This window comes from Schistosoma haematobium, chromosome 5, assembly GCF_000699445.3.
Source record: "Schistosoma haematobium chromosome 5, whole genome shotgun sequence".
Classification (NCBI taxonomy): domain Eukaryota; kingdom Metazoa; phylum Platyhelminthes; class Trematoda; order Strigeidida; family Schistosomatidae; genus Schistosoma; species Schistosoma haematobium.
The window spans coordinates 9,988,281-10,005,126 of NC_067200.1; the positions used below are offsets into that span (position 1 = coordinate 9,988,281).

At 36.5% G+C, this 16,846-nt stretch overlaps 1 protein-coding gene across 1 annotated transcript in view; it reads left to right on the forward strand.

Annotated features, from left to right (window-relative positions):
* Nucleotides 1-1,198: 1,198 nt before the first annotated feature.
* The window catches only part of AK2_3 (Adenylate kinase 2, mitochondrial), a gene marked incomplete at both ends in the record, with an annotated part of 54,395 nt that continues 38,747 nt past the window's right edge, over nucleotides 1,199-16,846 (forward strand). Inside the window, 6 exons of the mRNA XM_051219536.1 lie at nucleotides 1,199-1,349; nucleotides 5,099-5,314; nucleotides 7,166-7,296; nucleotides 9,648-9,954; nucleotides 11,551-11,682; nucleotides 13,424-13,554. Of these exons, the coding sequence (XP_051064859.1) occupies nucleotides 1,199-1,349; nucleotides 5,099-5,314; nucleotides 7,166-7,296; nucleotides 9,648-9,954; nucleotides 11,551-11,682; nucleotides 13,424-13,554 (1,068 nt within the window). The remainder of the gene's footprint in view (nucleotides 1,350-5,098; nucleotides 5,315-7,165; nucleotides 7,297-9,647; nucleotides 9,955-11,550; nucleotides 11,683-13,423; nucleotides 13,555-16,846) is intronic.

The following is a 16,846-nucleotide window of genomic DNA, read 5'->3' on the forward strand; positions in this document are numbered from 1 at the left end:
TTGAACAGTGCATTTAGCATTTAAAGTGAGGGGTGATGGTTTTAAGTCACAGTGTGGAAATTAATATATTCAGCTGATGAATCAACAATAAAACGAAATGACAATCCTATCATTCTATTGCTAGTGATTATCCATCTACTCTTAAACATTACTGTATATTTCTCTGGCTATATAATAATTACTTACGCCTGTTACTCCCAGAAGAGCATAGGCAGCCCAACAGCATTCTCCAACCCACTCTGTCGTGGACCTTCTTTTCTAGTTCCATCCAATTCTTGTTCGTTTTTCTCCTCTCTATCTCTCTCTCTTCTCGGCCTAATGTGTTCTTTGGTCTTCCATATGATGGCATGACTTGTGACGCATATGATGGCATGACTTGTGACGCAGTTGGGTGCCTTCCTCAATGTGTGTTCTATCCAATCCTAACGCTTCTCCCTGATGTCTTCATGCACTGGAATCTGTTTTGTTCTCTCCCACAGTAGGTTGTTGCAGATGGTGTCCGGTAAACGGATCGGAAGTATTTTGCGTCGACAACTGTTAATAAACATCTGTATTTTCTGGATGATGGCTTTCGTAGTTCTCCAGGTTTCCGCCCCATACAGCAGAACTGTTTTGACATTTGCAGTTTAATCCATCATAGGTATTCACCCTTGATATTGACTATCTTCTGAGGCACGGTGTAGTGTCGAAGAAGTTTCCATAGTGTTGTCCTGTCCACGCTATCAAATGCTTTTCATAGTCAATGAAGTTGATGCGGAGTGATGAATTTCATTCAATTCACTGTTCCACAATGATCCGTAGAGTTGCGATTTGGTCTGTACACGATCTATCCTTACGGAATTCTGCCTGTTTTTCTCGAAGTTGGGCGTCTACGCAGCCCTTCATCCTGTTTAACAATACTCTGTTGAAGACTAGTCCCGGTATAGAGAGAAGTGTGATGCCCCTATAGTTATCACACTTGCTGATAACGTGTGTTGTGTGCGAGAGCATTTGAGGAGAAATACTTATATTTTACTGACAAAATACCGCAACTAAAGACTGAAAATTAAAACAACTTTTATATCTGATATAAGTATTAGGTGTTGTGTAGCATTGATTTGTGAAGGTGTTCTCGGTTGCGACGAGTGAATGAACGACAAATACAAATATTATAAATATGTGTGTTTTCATACTTAATTGAACAGGTTCACCGACAAGCATGTCAGCTTCGACTAGCAGCCTTCAACAGACAGACAGAAGTAGTGTCTCAACAGAATTCGCACAACCGATTAGGACAACGGAGACGGTGAAGTCGACATCAACAGTGAAGACGACGAGCCCATCATCAACTACTACATCAGACGATTTCGGTAGGTCCATATTGTTTCGTCAGAAGTCACGTGTTGTTCGCATCTATTTCCATACATGGTCACATGAGATTTGAGTTTGTGCTGTGCTCAGTGTTCAGTTGATTGATAAACTGATTGGTTGAACGATCGACTGACCGACTGCTTGAGTGAGTGCATCGATTGAGGCACAGACCCACATCGTGATTATATTAGATTTGGTGACAGTATCTGAACGGCGTAATGACAACTGACGACCATTGTGTTTTCATTTCGCGGTGTTCGACTAGATCGCAGTCACTCTTACAATTCAGTTCATTAATGTCATTCCGTGCGTTCTTGTGTGCACTTATCGTTTCGTCTATTTGTAAGCATTAATAACATCTTCCGCAGAATGATGAAAAGTGAATCAAACGGAAGTTAGTCGTGAAGACACCAACCAGTAACAATCAGTGACAACATCGATTCCTACTCAGAACATCACCGCGAGCGGGCCTTCAAAATAACAGGAACTTGCAATGAAACTATTATTATCATTACCAATTACATGCTATGGTATTTAAGACTTTTCTCATTAACTTTTCCTTGTAGAGATCTTCGTGTTCGAGGTAGATATTGTGATCTATATTGGAGAACGGTCAGTGCCCATGAATTGGTCAACTGATCTGTCGAATGAGTCAAGTGTCATGTACAGAAATTTGTCGATGTCGATTTGTGACCTGGTAGGTGTGCATTGGTTATGGTTTTGTGTTCTTAGTGTACTGGTATGCAATAATCAGAGAAGCAGTGTGTGGATTGTTCGAATGACACCAGTGTAGTGGACAAATGGTTCTGTGAAATGACAGGAGTGAAGATCTCCGAGAGAGAGAGAGAGAGAGGGGCATCGTTTGAATCAAATTGATGAATGTGTAATGTACAGACTGAGCTAGTAAGTAGGCGTGGAAGTGTGTGTGTGTGTGTGTGTGTGTGAGAACGGACGTTTGTGAGAAGGCAATGAGTTAGTGAGTAGGTAAGAAGTTATTAGTAGGTGGTGAGTAAGTAGGTGAGCAGGTAATGAGTTAGTGGTCATGTGAGTGTGAGATTGAAGCGAGTAGTGATGAATTGGTGTATTGAGTGGTGTTCACATTGGTAGTGTGAGCGTCGGTTAGTTGGATGAGTAAGCCAGTGATTGTAAGTGATTGTCCATTTGTGAAGTGGTGGTCATGCACTTGGTCATTATAATGATGATAGCGATGATGAGCACTGGTCGACACCGGTCTAATTGAAAATTGTAGTTGTGGTGTTGATATATGAGCAAGCGAACGACGGATCGAGAGACTGACTAATCGACTGATTGTGTATTCTGTGTGATTTTGTTTTGCACGTTGCAGCTATTGAGCGGACTACGTCTGGGTAGTGAAGAGTTCTCTCGAGGTGCTACTTGTGTCCGTGTTGTCTTCATTCGGATCATGATCTGGATTGACGGTGTTGGCCAAGCTCACACAGACGCGGGTGTCAATCGTGTCTCAATCGAAGCTGTTCGAGCAATTGCGAGTGTGCAGTTGCATTTGTCTCGTGGATCACAACCAACTGAGACTGATCTCACGGAGACTCTGGTTCGTGGATGCACACTCCTGAATATCAAGAGTGGACCAAGTTTGAGAAACATCACAGCATATCGTAAGTCGTCAATTGTTGTTGCCCATTTTGCCAATGACATGTTTTGATATGATATGATGTGATGTGAGATGAGATGAGATGAGATGAGATGAGATGATAGTTATGCGAGACACTGAGTGTGGCGCCATTGAGATAGGAGAACAGTGACAGTATTGTTTATCAGCCGATTGTTCCCAATGTTGGATGTGCACACTCGTAGTGGAAGCATCCAGCAAAGAGATCAATACACCATGGATAACGTATACGTGGTGTTGGCGACTGACTTACTGATGGATAGGGAGGTGTGAGACTCTCCAGTTTTCTTTCACAGGTCACATGCATCGTGGTAATGTTGATGATGTCGATTGTTTGTTGTTTACAATGTACGGTGTAGCATTTCTGTAGTGTGAGACCGTGTTGAGTAGCATTGATTTGTGCAGGTTTTCTAAATTGTGAAGAATGAATCGGTGTGTTAAGGAGAGATGAGTATGTATGGGTGTTTGTTATTGCATGTCAGTTTATCGATTGAAGGATAACCCAGATAAGATTGTTCGAATTCACACTTCTTCAATGACATTTGCTACTGCCTGAATTGTGGTTGTGATTTTCGCAATGCGTGCTATGATCACTGAGTGTCACTATATAAAGGTAGTTGTCTTATTTTAAGTTTTGGCTTCTGTCCGGAATTTAGAGCAGCAATGAAGACTCAGTTTTCTCTATCTTAAGTAAACGTGTAGACTATGCAATTCGAAGTGTTGTTGTGCATGAGTTGATGTTCTGTTGAGTCGGACAAACAACATCTTGTTAGTAGAATAATAATACTAATACTAATAATAATAATAATAATAATAATAATAATTAGATGGTCGAAATATCAACCACCGTAGTCCTGTATGGAAGCTGACAGGAAGATATTTCTGAACGATGAATACAACTACATGTGTTTTTCGTTTAACTCAACAGGTCCACGAACAAGCACTGTGACGTCGACTGACGGTCTCGGACAAACGGAAACAAGTGTGTCGACAGGATCGAGGCAGCCGATCAGGACCACGTCGATGGAGACGATGACTACAAGATCGACTGTGCTGATGACCAGCCCGTCATCAACTACTACTGGAGTTGCTTTCGGTAGGTTCACATTATGTTGCATAACATCAAGTGCTGTGCATATCTTTTCCTACATACGCTCACACGAGTTTTTTTGTTTTATCTTTTAGACTTATGCGACAATCTCATCCATCTTTATTCATTTATGATCATTTACGTTTGATCAATTGTTTTTTTCTTGTTGGTTTACTTGTTCGCCGTTAGTGTCTTTGTAACCTACAAAATGTGTTTGGTTTTTTTAAATTCGGGTATTTGATATTGGTTATGATTGTGTGATTAAGTTTTCTGTCATTTTAATTTGAACTGATAACTTACTTAATATCCGACAAATCTACTTTCTATCTCTGTTGAATTAACATCATTCACATGCAATCCTGCCCATTAATGACATATATTTAAATTAACATCAGTTTACAGTGGCCATGTGAATGCGACCACATAAAATTTCATAGATGTATTATTTATGATGTCATGTGAATATGTAACTTTTTATGGATGCACGCTCATGTAAATCATATATGTACCAATCATAAATAACGAACCATGATATAACAATTCATCATGTAATACCCTTTGAGAGAAATTACTAGGTTTGAAGCTATCACTAGTCCACTTACTTGGCGAACGAGCTTATGACTCGTTGACCAAAGATCAGTAAGCTAGCTATTGATGCGTCCCAGCCCCGCTAACTAGACAGAGACGTCCAAGCTTGGAATGGGGAATTATATCCTGTAAAGAGCCAGAAATGAACGATCACAACAAACACATTTCAAAACGTATATATACAGTGCAAAACTGTCCTTGAGGAGAGTTACCAAGTAGCATACTAAAAGACGCAACGGACCAATAGCATTGAAGATATTTCCCAGTGGGTAATACGACATGAAGCTGACAAGAGCGCCTTTGGCGCGAAAACAAAGAAATTCAAATGTTGTAAATAAATTACAAAATTAGATGGTTTCTTAAGTGATTTCTGAGGATCTAACGTCCCCAACAGAAATATCTTTAGTTTTATTGAAAAATAGATTCTTCGTCTAATAATATATATAATTCTTTCATTACAGAAACCTCTAGTTCAACAACACTGACTACACAAAGATCTACTTCATCTGAATATAAAGAAATAACCACACAATCTAAAATAACTTTGCCTGCTTCAACAATTCCAGTAGTTCATAATCGAACTGATGATCAATTTACACGAATACACTCTACAACTACTTCAAAACCACAAATTGATTGTAAGTTGATACATCATAGGATAGGATTAGTAATATTATCATGATTACCTAAGAAATTAAATTTCATCAAGTATTCTTTAAATGAAACTTTTGCCATTGTTTATTCTAACTCATTTCAACAAGAATATTTGAAAATAGAGGAAATATGCGATATGGCTAGTAATTATATTTTAGATATATATTTCATGTTATTTGTTCTTATCAACTGGATATACCTGTATTCGATTTGTTAATTACTGCAAGATTTGTACCTAGTAGCTTTCTCATTAAAAACATTACATGCTATCCAGTTCACTAATGAGTTCATAAAACCGGTTACTTGTATATTGACTATGAATTTTGATTTCACCTGTCATGATTTAGATTATCCTGTTTATTGATTAAAATTCAATCCAAATATGAACAATATGATAATCTACACGATGTGAACGACGTGAACAATTTAATACGATTATTTATCTCTATTCTGATTCATGAAAACAATTAATTCTGTTTCCAATTGATTGATCACTGGGTGGCGATCAATGTCATGTATGCCAGGTCCTTCTTAGTGCTGATCGAATCCTATCGACCAAGTTGCAATGTGGCCACCAGCCTTGGTGACTGTACATCACTCAGTGATCAATCAATTGATAATACATCTCAGTCCTAAAGGAGGTCAGTCGCGGCCCGGATAGATCAGTGGTAACTGTGTAGCTGGGTGACAGGGAGCATCAGTTCCCTCAAGATTACAGGTACACCTTTCTGACGAGTGCCAAGTAGCACGAAACCTATATCCAAGGTTTCCTGTTGACTACCTCCAACCACCATCCTAATTCTATTTCATAACTCAAGATGCCTGAAAGGTATTCAGTGTATGCGCACATTTATATAGAGTAGTCTCAACATAATTTAGGATATGAATCAATCATGAGTAACATTGAAGGTTCATAAGATATATTTGTATATGTTCGTGATCAACGATTCAAAAGTATGAAGGATAAGGTCAATAAATATTTATCAAACAATACTGAAGCTTAATGAATAGCTTAAACATTTAACATAATTTGCATAATAAGTGGGGCATTTTGGGAATTACAAAGAACTATATCCCTCAATATTACTGGTCTAGTCAATGAAAGCAACCCTAAATCTAACACTTAACCATAACCCTCAACTATTAATCATAATCCTTAATCTTGAAACTGCTTTAGAACCCTGATTTAGTCCTAGTAAGTAGATTGAGATTGTCAACGTCATTTCAAAATCACACAAAGGTCCTCCGTTGTTACAGCTCAAAGCCGCCAATCAGAAGCAGAGAATTATCGATCGGACCAATGACTCGTAAAACACTTGCGAGCAGCCTAGAGTCCTAATTGGTCCTGCTTCCCGCCTTGCCCAGCCAGTTTAGTCAAGAACACCAGTCTCAACCTCTGCTTTATGACTCCTTATATTTCAAACATATTCAGGTTATATACCAATCAAACAGACCACAACGAACCATAAGATAGAAAATAACATTTGCACAACATTTGGCCAAATCCAGCTGTGAATGTGGCAATGACTAATAATAGACAGGGCATAATTCAAGTATGGTAAAACGTATAATAATGGTTCACAGGTCAAAATAAAGCTTATAATAAGAGGTATATGAATAGTTGAGTTATTTAACAATTATACGATAAAAATATACGTTTAGTATTGGTCCATGAAAGGATCCCAAAGTTACCATTCATTATGTTTATCGGGACCTAACATCCATAAATTCTAATCTCACTCAAACATGAATGTTTATCTACCATTATATTGAATATAATCAAACTGACCTGTTTATTTCTATTTGATTATAAAATACTTCACTTGAATTTACAGATCCAATTCTATGTCGAATCAGTGGAATAATTTATTTTTCAAAATCATTTCAACCAATGGAATGGTTAGATGATTTAATTGATAATTCAAGTGAAATTTATCAAAATTTTTCATTAGATATACAAAATCAAGTATGTTAATTTCTTATAGGATATAATTGATGTATTTTTGTGATATTTACAATAGATCTGTAAAAGATTGATGTTAGATCATCATTATTGAATACCTGGAAGCACTGGACAGTTGTTTCGTCGTAGTTTGTAGCACTTCGAAGTACTATAGGGCCTATACTAGGTCGAAACTGCCATCCAGTGCTTCCAGGTCTTCCATGGTGGTCTAGCTTCAATTGACTCATGAATTCAACCATAAAATCGCTTTCTTTTATTATTAAACTGGTAATAATTGAAAAAGAGAACATTGATTAAAATCTGGACAAATCATTGAGAGATGTCTCATATATCGAATTTCCATTATTTCATATAAGCAACAAATGAAAAATCCTAATATACAGGTCTCATCCTTACAATTATGATATATATATATTGGGTTAGTGGATGGACGAAGTGCCGTTGGTTATATACAAAATATTGAGATCATTTGAATAAATCAATGAGAAGATGAAGTTTACCATAACTATACCTGATGTATATTAGCTCAATACACTATGAATAATTTGATCATATTTATATACAGATTTGCTGAGACACTCAGATGCAAAATAATAGGTTAACTATAGAAATTAGGAGACGAGAGATAACAAGGATAATGATACTTATCAGCTATTATGACCTTGATCTGTCTACTCTAGATGAAGACCTTGACGCAATAAGCCGATCGGTTTAACCTCGAGGCTAGTATACGTGAGTTCGAGGTGGGGTAGAGAGAAGAGAACTATTCTAGCACCTGATTGACTGGCAAGCACGCAAATGAGAGACGACAAGACAGTTGGAACACTATTACGATATACTGATTCCCTGTGAAATCCCAGAATTCAGATTAGTGCAAAAAGGTACATGAATAAATAGGTGATTTACCTGACCACAACGTACAATAATTTGGAAAAATACAATTATGTCCGAAACTGGGAATTAGGGTAGAAAATAAAGTGCAAAATACTATGTTTAAATTACAATAGCCTCGGAACAAAAGGGGTATGGCAATGAATGACAAATCGAACGAAAGCTCATGTCCTATAGAATAAAATAGGGACAAAAATAAATGTCAGTGTTTTACAAGCTTTAAATAAAATGAAATAACGTCCCGATAAACAGCTTTAGTAGTTTGTCAGGGCTTCTTGTTTCCTGTTCACAACATCAGCCGATAGATATGCCACAGTATGATGACACTTATTACATTTTGGGATTAAACTAAAGGGGGCCAGATTATCCTACTATTTAGAGGTGATTGAAGTGGTCATGTTTTTAAATGAAGAATTAAACTAGAGATTAATAGGCGTTTTAACTCAGACCAACTCATCCTCATCGAAAATTGTGGATCAGGGTTCCAACAAAATCCTAAACATCATGTAAACAAGTGTATTAAATCCCACTTTGTTTATCAGTTAATATGTATGTGCATATATACTTACAGGAGACAAATAATCGTGATCTCAAATTAATAGTGACTGAATTCATATCGAAGTGGTTACAGAAACAAATGAATTCCAATGGTCAAATAAAAACATAGGAGAGACAAGTTTCTTAGATCATTTATAAACAGTTACAGTGGTCCATGGGTGGTTTATATCAGATCAACCATCCTAGTGTTGCATATGTGGTTTATTGATGCCTCGACTAAACGAAATTTCAAATCACCCTTATGTATTCGAAATCACTTTGTTATGTGAATCACTTTGTTTCTTCTAACCTATGTTGTATAGTTGACCTGTAATTTTGCATCTAAGATTATCTTGACAAGTATATATGTATAACTAGATTATTTGTATTGTGCTGATATACGTCAAGCATAGACCTGGTAAACTTCGTCTTTTTGTTATATTATCCAAATTTAGGACGGTGAATAATTGTGTCTTAATGGGAAGTATGATCAATAAACTAAACATACGTGTAAGGGATTACAATTCCTAATTTTTGATGATAAGACTTATCCTTAATCAATTTCTATTTTTATGTTTCTATTATGAGGTTATTGTCCTGCTACCGAAGTCTATTCAAACACAGTTTGAATATGAATTAAATCAAAGTAATTTCTTTCATAGTTGAATTCATAAGTTGATTAAATCTAGATCACTACTGAAAACCTAGAAGCACTGGATGGCCGTTTCGTCCTGGTATGCGGCTCCTCAGCATTGTGCAACCATGATCTTGCCCACAGGATTCGAACCGTGTCCAGTTCTTAAATGTTTTCCATGGTCATCTAGCTTTAATCGACTAATCACTTTGACTGTTCAATTACTGCAATCTCCACAAAGCACATATTCTGATAATTTCTTTCTTTTTTTCTTTTGTTTGTTACGTTATAGATCAACAATGTAATGGAAATATTAGATTTACAATTTACTTTATCTCTCAAGATTCTTAACATTAAATTCACTAAAATTCCTGTAACAATGCAAAGTATGCATGATAATAATAATAATACCACTAATCTTCGAAATTCCACCGTAACCTCTAATATTAGTAGTCAGATCTCAGTGACAATTACATTAGAAACGAAATTACTACTACCATTACCAATTATAGACAATAGGATGACAGAGATTTTAAATGAAGGATGGAAGCACTTAACAATCATATCACAATTCATTTTAATTGATGTACAATTTTCAAGTAAGATTTTAATTTATACAATTTCATGAATTACAGTTTAATGTTTGAATATGATTTTATTAATGAGTACAGTTGACTAGTAAGATGGTGGTTGGAGGTAGTCAACAGGAAACCCTGGACTCGGGTTTTGTGCTATTTGACACTCGTCAGCTCCATGACACATTCGATCCTGTCTCAATAAGCTTCACAGTCCAAGACGTTACGACTGAGATATATTCACAATTGACTAGTTGCCACATTGAAACTTGGTCGATAGGATTCGATCTGCACTAAGAACGCCTTGAAATATGTGAAATCTTTATCACTACGCCATGATCAATCAATTGTGAATACTTAAATAGTTTTAGTAAGATTCATATAGTTTGCAGCAGGCATATCACTAAATCTTGGTGGAATGGTATTACAAAGGTCATATTATGAATGTAAATAAAGTTTGGCAAATGCAGTAGATAGTCATTTCACTATGATAGTTTACATAATGTGCGCACTTCTATTCTCCCAAAGCAAAAATTAATCACATCAAGTGCCATGTTCGTTATGAAGCAGTTAGTCACCTTAGGCATTAAAAAATGATTGCATGATATCTAGAATTGATTGAGGCTAAATATGTAAGATTTTAGATGCCAACTCAGATATGAAACAAGGTTAAATACTCATCGTGAGATCATAGAGTATCAAGTTTGATTCTTGATGATATTTTATATAAACATTGTTGAAAACGAAATTCTATACTATGACAAGAAGCTTGTTCATCGCTTCCTGATTTCCAGTGTTCGTTTAAGACTTGTCCATGATGTAAACAATAATATTCGCCAATCCAAACAAACTATCTATAGTAACTTAAGTGTAATAGTTGTAGTGAATTTTTTAATACACTGGTATGTTGGATCCTAGGGATGATTAAACTACGGGTAAATTCACAGAACTATTAGTAGACTAATATGATATATATATATATATATATATTCCATTTGTATTATTGTTGAGTAACTGGATTTTGTATATTTATATTCCTCTTATTATAAGCTTCATTTTGACCTATGAATTATTATTGCACGACTGATTGTTCTTAAGTTATGTTCAGTTCACTAATTAATGTCTCCAACGTTCACAGCTTCTTGTTATTTCCTACTTTATGGTGTGATGCAGTCCGTTTGGCTGGTATATAAACTAAGTATGTTTGAAATAAATTATTTGCATAGTGAAAGCTGTTGGCGTTCTGGATTCAACTGGACGGTCTAGACGCAAAAAGGACCAGTAAGACGCTAGGCTGCTCATACTGTTCGAACGTAATTGGTTTGGCACAGTGATAAGATTGAATAAGTCGTATTTCGTTTGGTGAGTAAATCAGGTGATAACTAGCTGGACTTAAAGTTGTAACATGATAGATTGTATGTTACTAACCACAATTCAATCTATCCAAGTAACCTAACTGAATAGTATATATTTCCAATACATTTCTTATCTAAAGTAATTCTTTCTTGATATATTTACTGTGGATTACTTCAAGTAGAAATGAGAAATTGTTCACTTTTATACAGATGGATTCGGTTTTTGTTTTACTAATTAGATTATACAATTCAATTTATATTTAAGGTATATCAACTGATCTTAAAACCATTCCAACATTACCAATAATGACTATTACAGAAAAGATGAAAATCAATCAAACAACTACGTCACCTATGATAAAATCAACAACTGATACCACATTAGACAATTTAGAAGGTAGATTATGACAACAACAAAAAATAATCTATGAATAAGTTTGAGTTTATTTTTTAATAATTAAGTAATAAATTTGTTCATAAATTATAATAGTTTGATGTATACTACTTATGTTAGCAGAAATAAATAGTATGTCACACGAATCAGAAGTGCAATTCCTGGCAGTAGATGGTTGAGAAGATCGAGGGGAATAGAATTACAAACAGAAAGTAATTGTAATAACAGCTGGAATGACGGAACGATAAAGTATGTAAGAGACAATTGATAGAAGATGAACAAATGAGCTAGCTAATATCATGACATACCAAGATTTCTTGTAAACTGTAATAATACACAAAATAACTGTGGACGTAATTTAATAGAATAGACCAATTCATTTATTGTGAAATGAAAGAAAAATTTCCACTTATAAGACTAAATATAATGAATGTATCTATCTATAGAAGGCATTATTTAAATTTGGGTTAATTTTTTTATTTATTCTCTGAAGAGGTGGCTTACACTGAGTCACGAAATGTCAGAAAATTTAAAAATTTGATTTTTCTACTGATTGAGATATTAAAAATATATTATTTTTTAATAAAAACCAATTACCTCATGCTCACTTTTTTGAGATTATCAAGTCAAACCTTCGTAATGACACGTACTATGTAGTGGCTGGTTATATGTCGAGCTCACATAGCTTATTCTAACTTCAGGACAAAACAACCTATCCATTCTCAACAAGCTACATTTTCAACTTGTTAATTATTCACCATTCAAACCTGACTATGTTTATGTAAGTGTATGGGCATTATTAACTTACATACCACATATACTTGAATTAATTACATTCAACATGCTTCGGATCAAGCATTGAATTACTGATACAAATTCAAAATTCATAAACGCAATTGATATAGTCACTATATACATATACATATAAATGATCTAACAGAAAATACTGAAGTAGTGAATTTGCCTAAGGAACAGAACCATCTCCAGCTAGCACGGAGGAATCATTGAGTGATTGACTGATTGATGGATTTGGTCTTTTCCTTAAGATGATTGAAGCTGGATGAATTCGGATTGGTGGTTCTGTCACGGGGCATTGGACAGCTGGCTGAAACTCATAATGCTGACGTAGTGAAGTTGACTGAGGAACAGTCCCATCTTCTGAAGACGATTTTGAATGCGATCGTGTTGGTATAGTGCAAAACAGCGATACTAACATTAAGTTGTCATTTCTTCTTCGTCTGCTTACACTACTGTTATCCAGTGCGTTTTTCTGTGCATTTATCTGTCATTTAATTACAATTTTGAGCGAACTGTGACGAGTGGTAGAAAACCAGTAAAATGAAAACATTTGTCAAGATTATACTAACAACCATCAGCTCCAACATCGATTCGGTGATTAAATCCTTCCCCCTAATCGTCTTCATCATGTTCAGGATTATCAACATCGTTATGCAGGTGTTGGTACAGTTTGTTGCACTATTATCATCGTTGTTGACGTAAATGCTAATAACACTCTGATAGTAGAGCTAATGACAAGTGTGATGATAATATTACTAATAAAATTACTAACAATGACAATAATACCACTACTAACAAAAATAATAATCATAATATTTACAATAATAATAATGATTATTATAATAATATTAATAATGGTAGTAGTGATAGTAGTAGTATTCATGACATGAATATTAATATGATTACTTTCATCGATATGAAATGTTTCACTCCTTTCCATTTGTAGAGATCTCCGTGTTCGAGGTGGATATTGTGATCTACATTGAAGAACGGTCAGTGCCCATGAATTGGTCAACTGATCTGTCGAATGAGTCAAGTGTCATGTACAGAAATTTGTCGATGTCGATTTGTGACCTGGTAGGTGTGCATTGGTTATGGTTATTGTGTTCTTAGTGTACTGGTATGCAATAATCAGAGAAGCAGTGTGTGAATTGTTCGAATGACACCATTGTAGTGGACAAATCATTCTGTGAAATGACGGAGTGGAAATCTCCAAGAGAGAGAGGGGGCATAGTTTGAATTAAATTGATGAATGTGTAATGTACAGACTGAGCTAGTAAGTAGGCGTGGAAGTGTGTGTGTGTGTGTGAGAGAGAACGGACGTTTGTGAGAAGGCAATGAGTTAGTGAGTAGGTAAGAAGTTAGTAGTAGGTGGTGAGTAAGTAGGTGAGCAGGTAATGAGTTAGTGGTCATGTGAGTGTGAGATTGAAGCGAGTAGTGATGAATTGGTGTATTGAGTGTGGTGTTCACATTGGTAGTGTGAGCGTCGGTTAGTTGGATGAGTAAGCCAGTGATTGTAAGTGATTGTCCATTTGTGAAGTGGTGGTCATGCACTTGGTCATTATAATGATGATAGCGATGATGAGCACTGGTCGACACCGGTCTAATTGAAAATTGTAGTTGTGGTGTTGATATATGAGCAAGCGAACGACGGATCGAGAGACTGACTAATCGACTGATTGTGTATTCTGTGTGATTTTGTTTTGCACGTTGCAGCTATTGAGTGGACTACGTCTGGGTAGTGAAGAGTTCTCTCGAGGTGCTACTTGTGTCCGTGTTGTCTTCATTCGGATCATGATCTGGATTGACGGTGTTGGCCAAGCTCACACAGACGCGGGTGTCAATCGTGTCTCAATCGAAGCTGTTCGAGCAATTGTGAGTGTGCAGTTGCATTTGTCTCGTGGATCACAACCAACTGAGACTGATCTCACGGAGACTCTGGTTCGTGGATGCACACTCCTGAATATCAAGAGTGGACCAAGTTTGAGAAACATCACAGCATATCGTAAGTCGTCAATTGTTGTTGCCCATTTTGCCAATGACATGTTTTGATATGATATGATGTGATGTGAGATGAGATGAGATGAGATGAGATGAGATGATAGTTAGGCGAGACACTGAGTGTGGCGCCATTGAGATAGGAGAACAGTGACAGTATTGTTTATCAGCCGATTGTTCCCAATATTGGATGTGCACACTCGTAGTGGAAGCATCCAGCAGAGAGATCAATACACCATGGATAACGTATACGTGGTGTTGGCGACTGACTTACTGATGGATAGGGAGGTGTGAGACTCTCCAGTTTTCTTTCACAGGTCACATGCATCGTGGTAATGTTGATGATGTCGATTGTTTGTTGTTTACAATGTACGGTGTAGCATTTCTGTAGTGTGAGACCGTGTTGTGTAGCATTGATTTGTGCAGGTTTTCTAAATTGTGAAGAGTGAATCGGTGTGTTAAGGAGAGATGAGTATGTATGGGTGTTTGTTATTGCATGTCAGTTTATCGATTGAAGGATAACCCAGATAAGATTGTTCGAATTCACACTTCTTCAATGACATTTGCTACTGCCTGAATTGTGGTTGTCATTTTCGCAATGCGTGCTATGGTCACTGAGTGTCACTATATGAAGGTAGTTGTCTTATTTTAAGTTTTGGATTCTGTCCGGAATTTACAGCTAATAATGAAGACTCAGTCTTCTCTATCTCAACTAATCGTGTAGACTATGCAATTCGAAGTGTTGTTGTGCATGAGTTGATGTTCTGTTGAGTCGGACAAACAACATCTTGTTAGTAGAATAATAATAATAATAATAATAATAATAATAATAATAATAATAATAATAATAATAATTAGATGATCGAAATATCAACCACCGTAGTCCTGTATGGAAGCTGACAGGAAGAAGATATTTCTGAACGATGAATACAACTACATGTGTTTTCCGTTTAACTCAACAGGTCCACGAACAAGCACTGTGACGTCGACTGACGGTCTCGGACAAACAGAAACAAGTGTGTCGACAGGATCGAGGCAGCCGATCAGGACCACATCGACGGAGACGATGACTACAAGATCGACTGTGCTGATGACCAGCCCGTCATCAACTACTACTGGAGTTGCTTTCGGTAGGTTCACATTATGTTGCATAACATCAAGTGCTGTGCATATCTTTTCCTACATACACTCACACGAGATGTGTTATTGTGCAGTGTCTGTTGGTTGCTTGATTGATTTGTTTATTTATTTAGTTGCTGACAGACCATTGAACTAACTGACCTACTGACTGTCATATGCGCCAAACTCTGAAGGAATGGTAACTTCCAGCACTAGTTTAAGGACTATTATCATGTGTTATGTTTTATTGTATTTTCCCCTTCGTTCGTTCATTTTTTCAACATGCTTTTACTTTTCTCGCGACTATTATTTCTTTGATGCTTTTTCTGTGCTGATTACATCTGTCTTAAACCATTGCTATTTGTGTCTGTGCAACCTTGAGTCTATTTTTACTGTGTGCAGTAGCTCCTCGTCTAGTGCAGCGCATCTTGTCGAGATCACACGTACTAGCCTCCTCTATTTGAATTATTTCCTTCAGTCATGCGTTGTTTATATGCAAGCATACGAGAAAGCGTCACACGTAGTAGCTGCATTATGAGGAAAAACAACATTGGATATGAATTCATCCGAAGCATAACTATGTCACAACTTATTTATTCCCAAATGATTCGCTTCAAATTATCAGTAATTACAAAGAAGAATAATGAGTCACAAGAAAAGTCCACGCCGGAAGTGATTGCTAAGGAATCCGACCAAGATGTCATGAGTTCGATATAAACTTGAAGGATGTATAAAAAACCAATTCGCATGACATGTGTGTGTTGTGTTGACTGACTGTCGTACTGATTGACACATCGACCGATTGACTGTTTGATCAACGTGTTGATTGATCGACGGATTCATTGAGTGATTGACTGATTGCTGGATTCGGTCTTTTCCTTAAGATTATTGAAGCTGGATGAATTCGGATTGGTGGTTCTGTCACGGGGCATTGGACAGCTGGCTGAAACTCATAATGCTGACGTAGTGAAGTTGACTGAGGAACAGTCCCATCTTCTGAAGACGATTTTGAATGCGATCGTGTTGGTATAGTGCAAAACAGCGATACTAACATTAAGTTGTCATTTCTTCTTCGTCTGCTTACACTACTGTTATCCAGTGCGTTTTTGTGTGCATTTATCTGTCATTTAATTACAATTTTGAGCGAACTGTGACGAGTGGTAGAAAACCAGTAAAATGAAAACATTTGTCAAGATTATACTAACAACCATCAGCTCCAACATCGATTCGGTGATTAAATCCTTCCCTAATC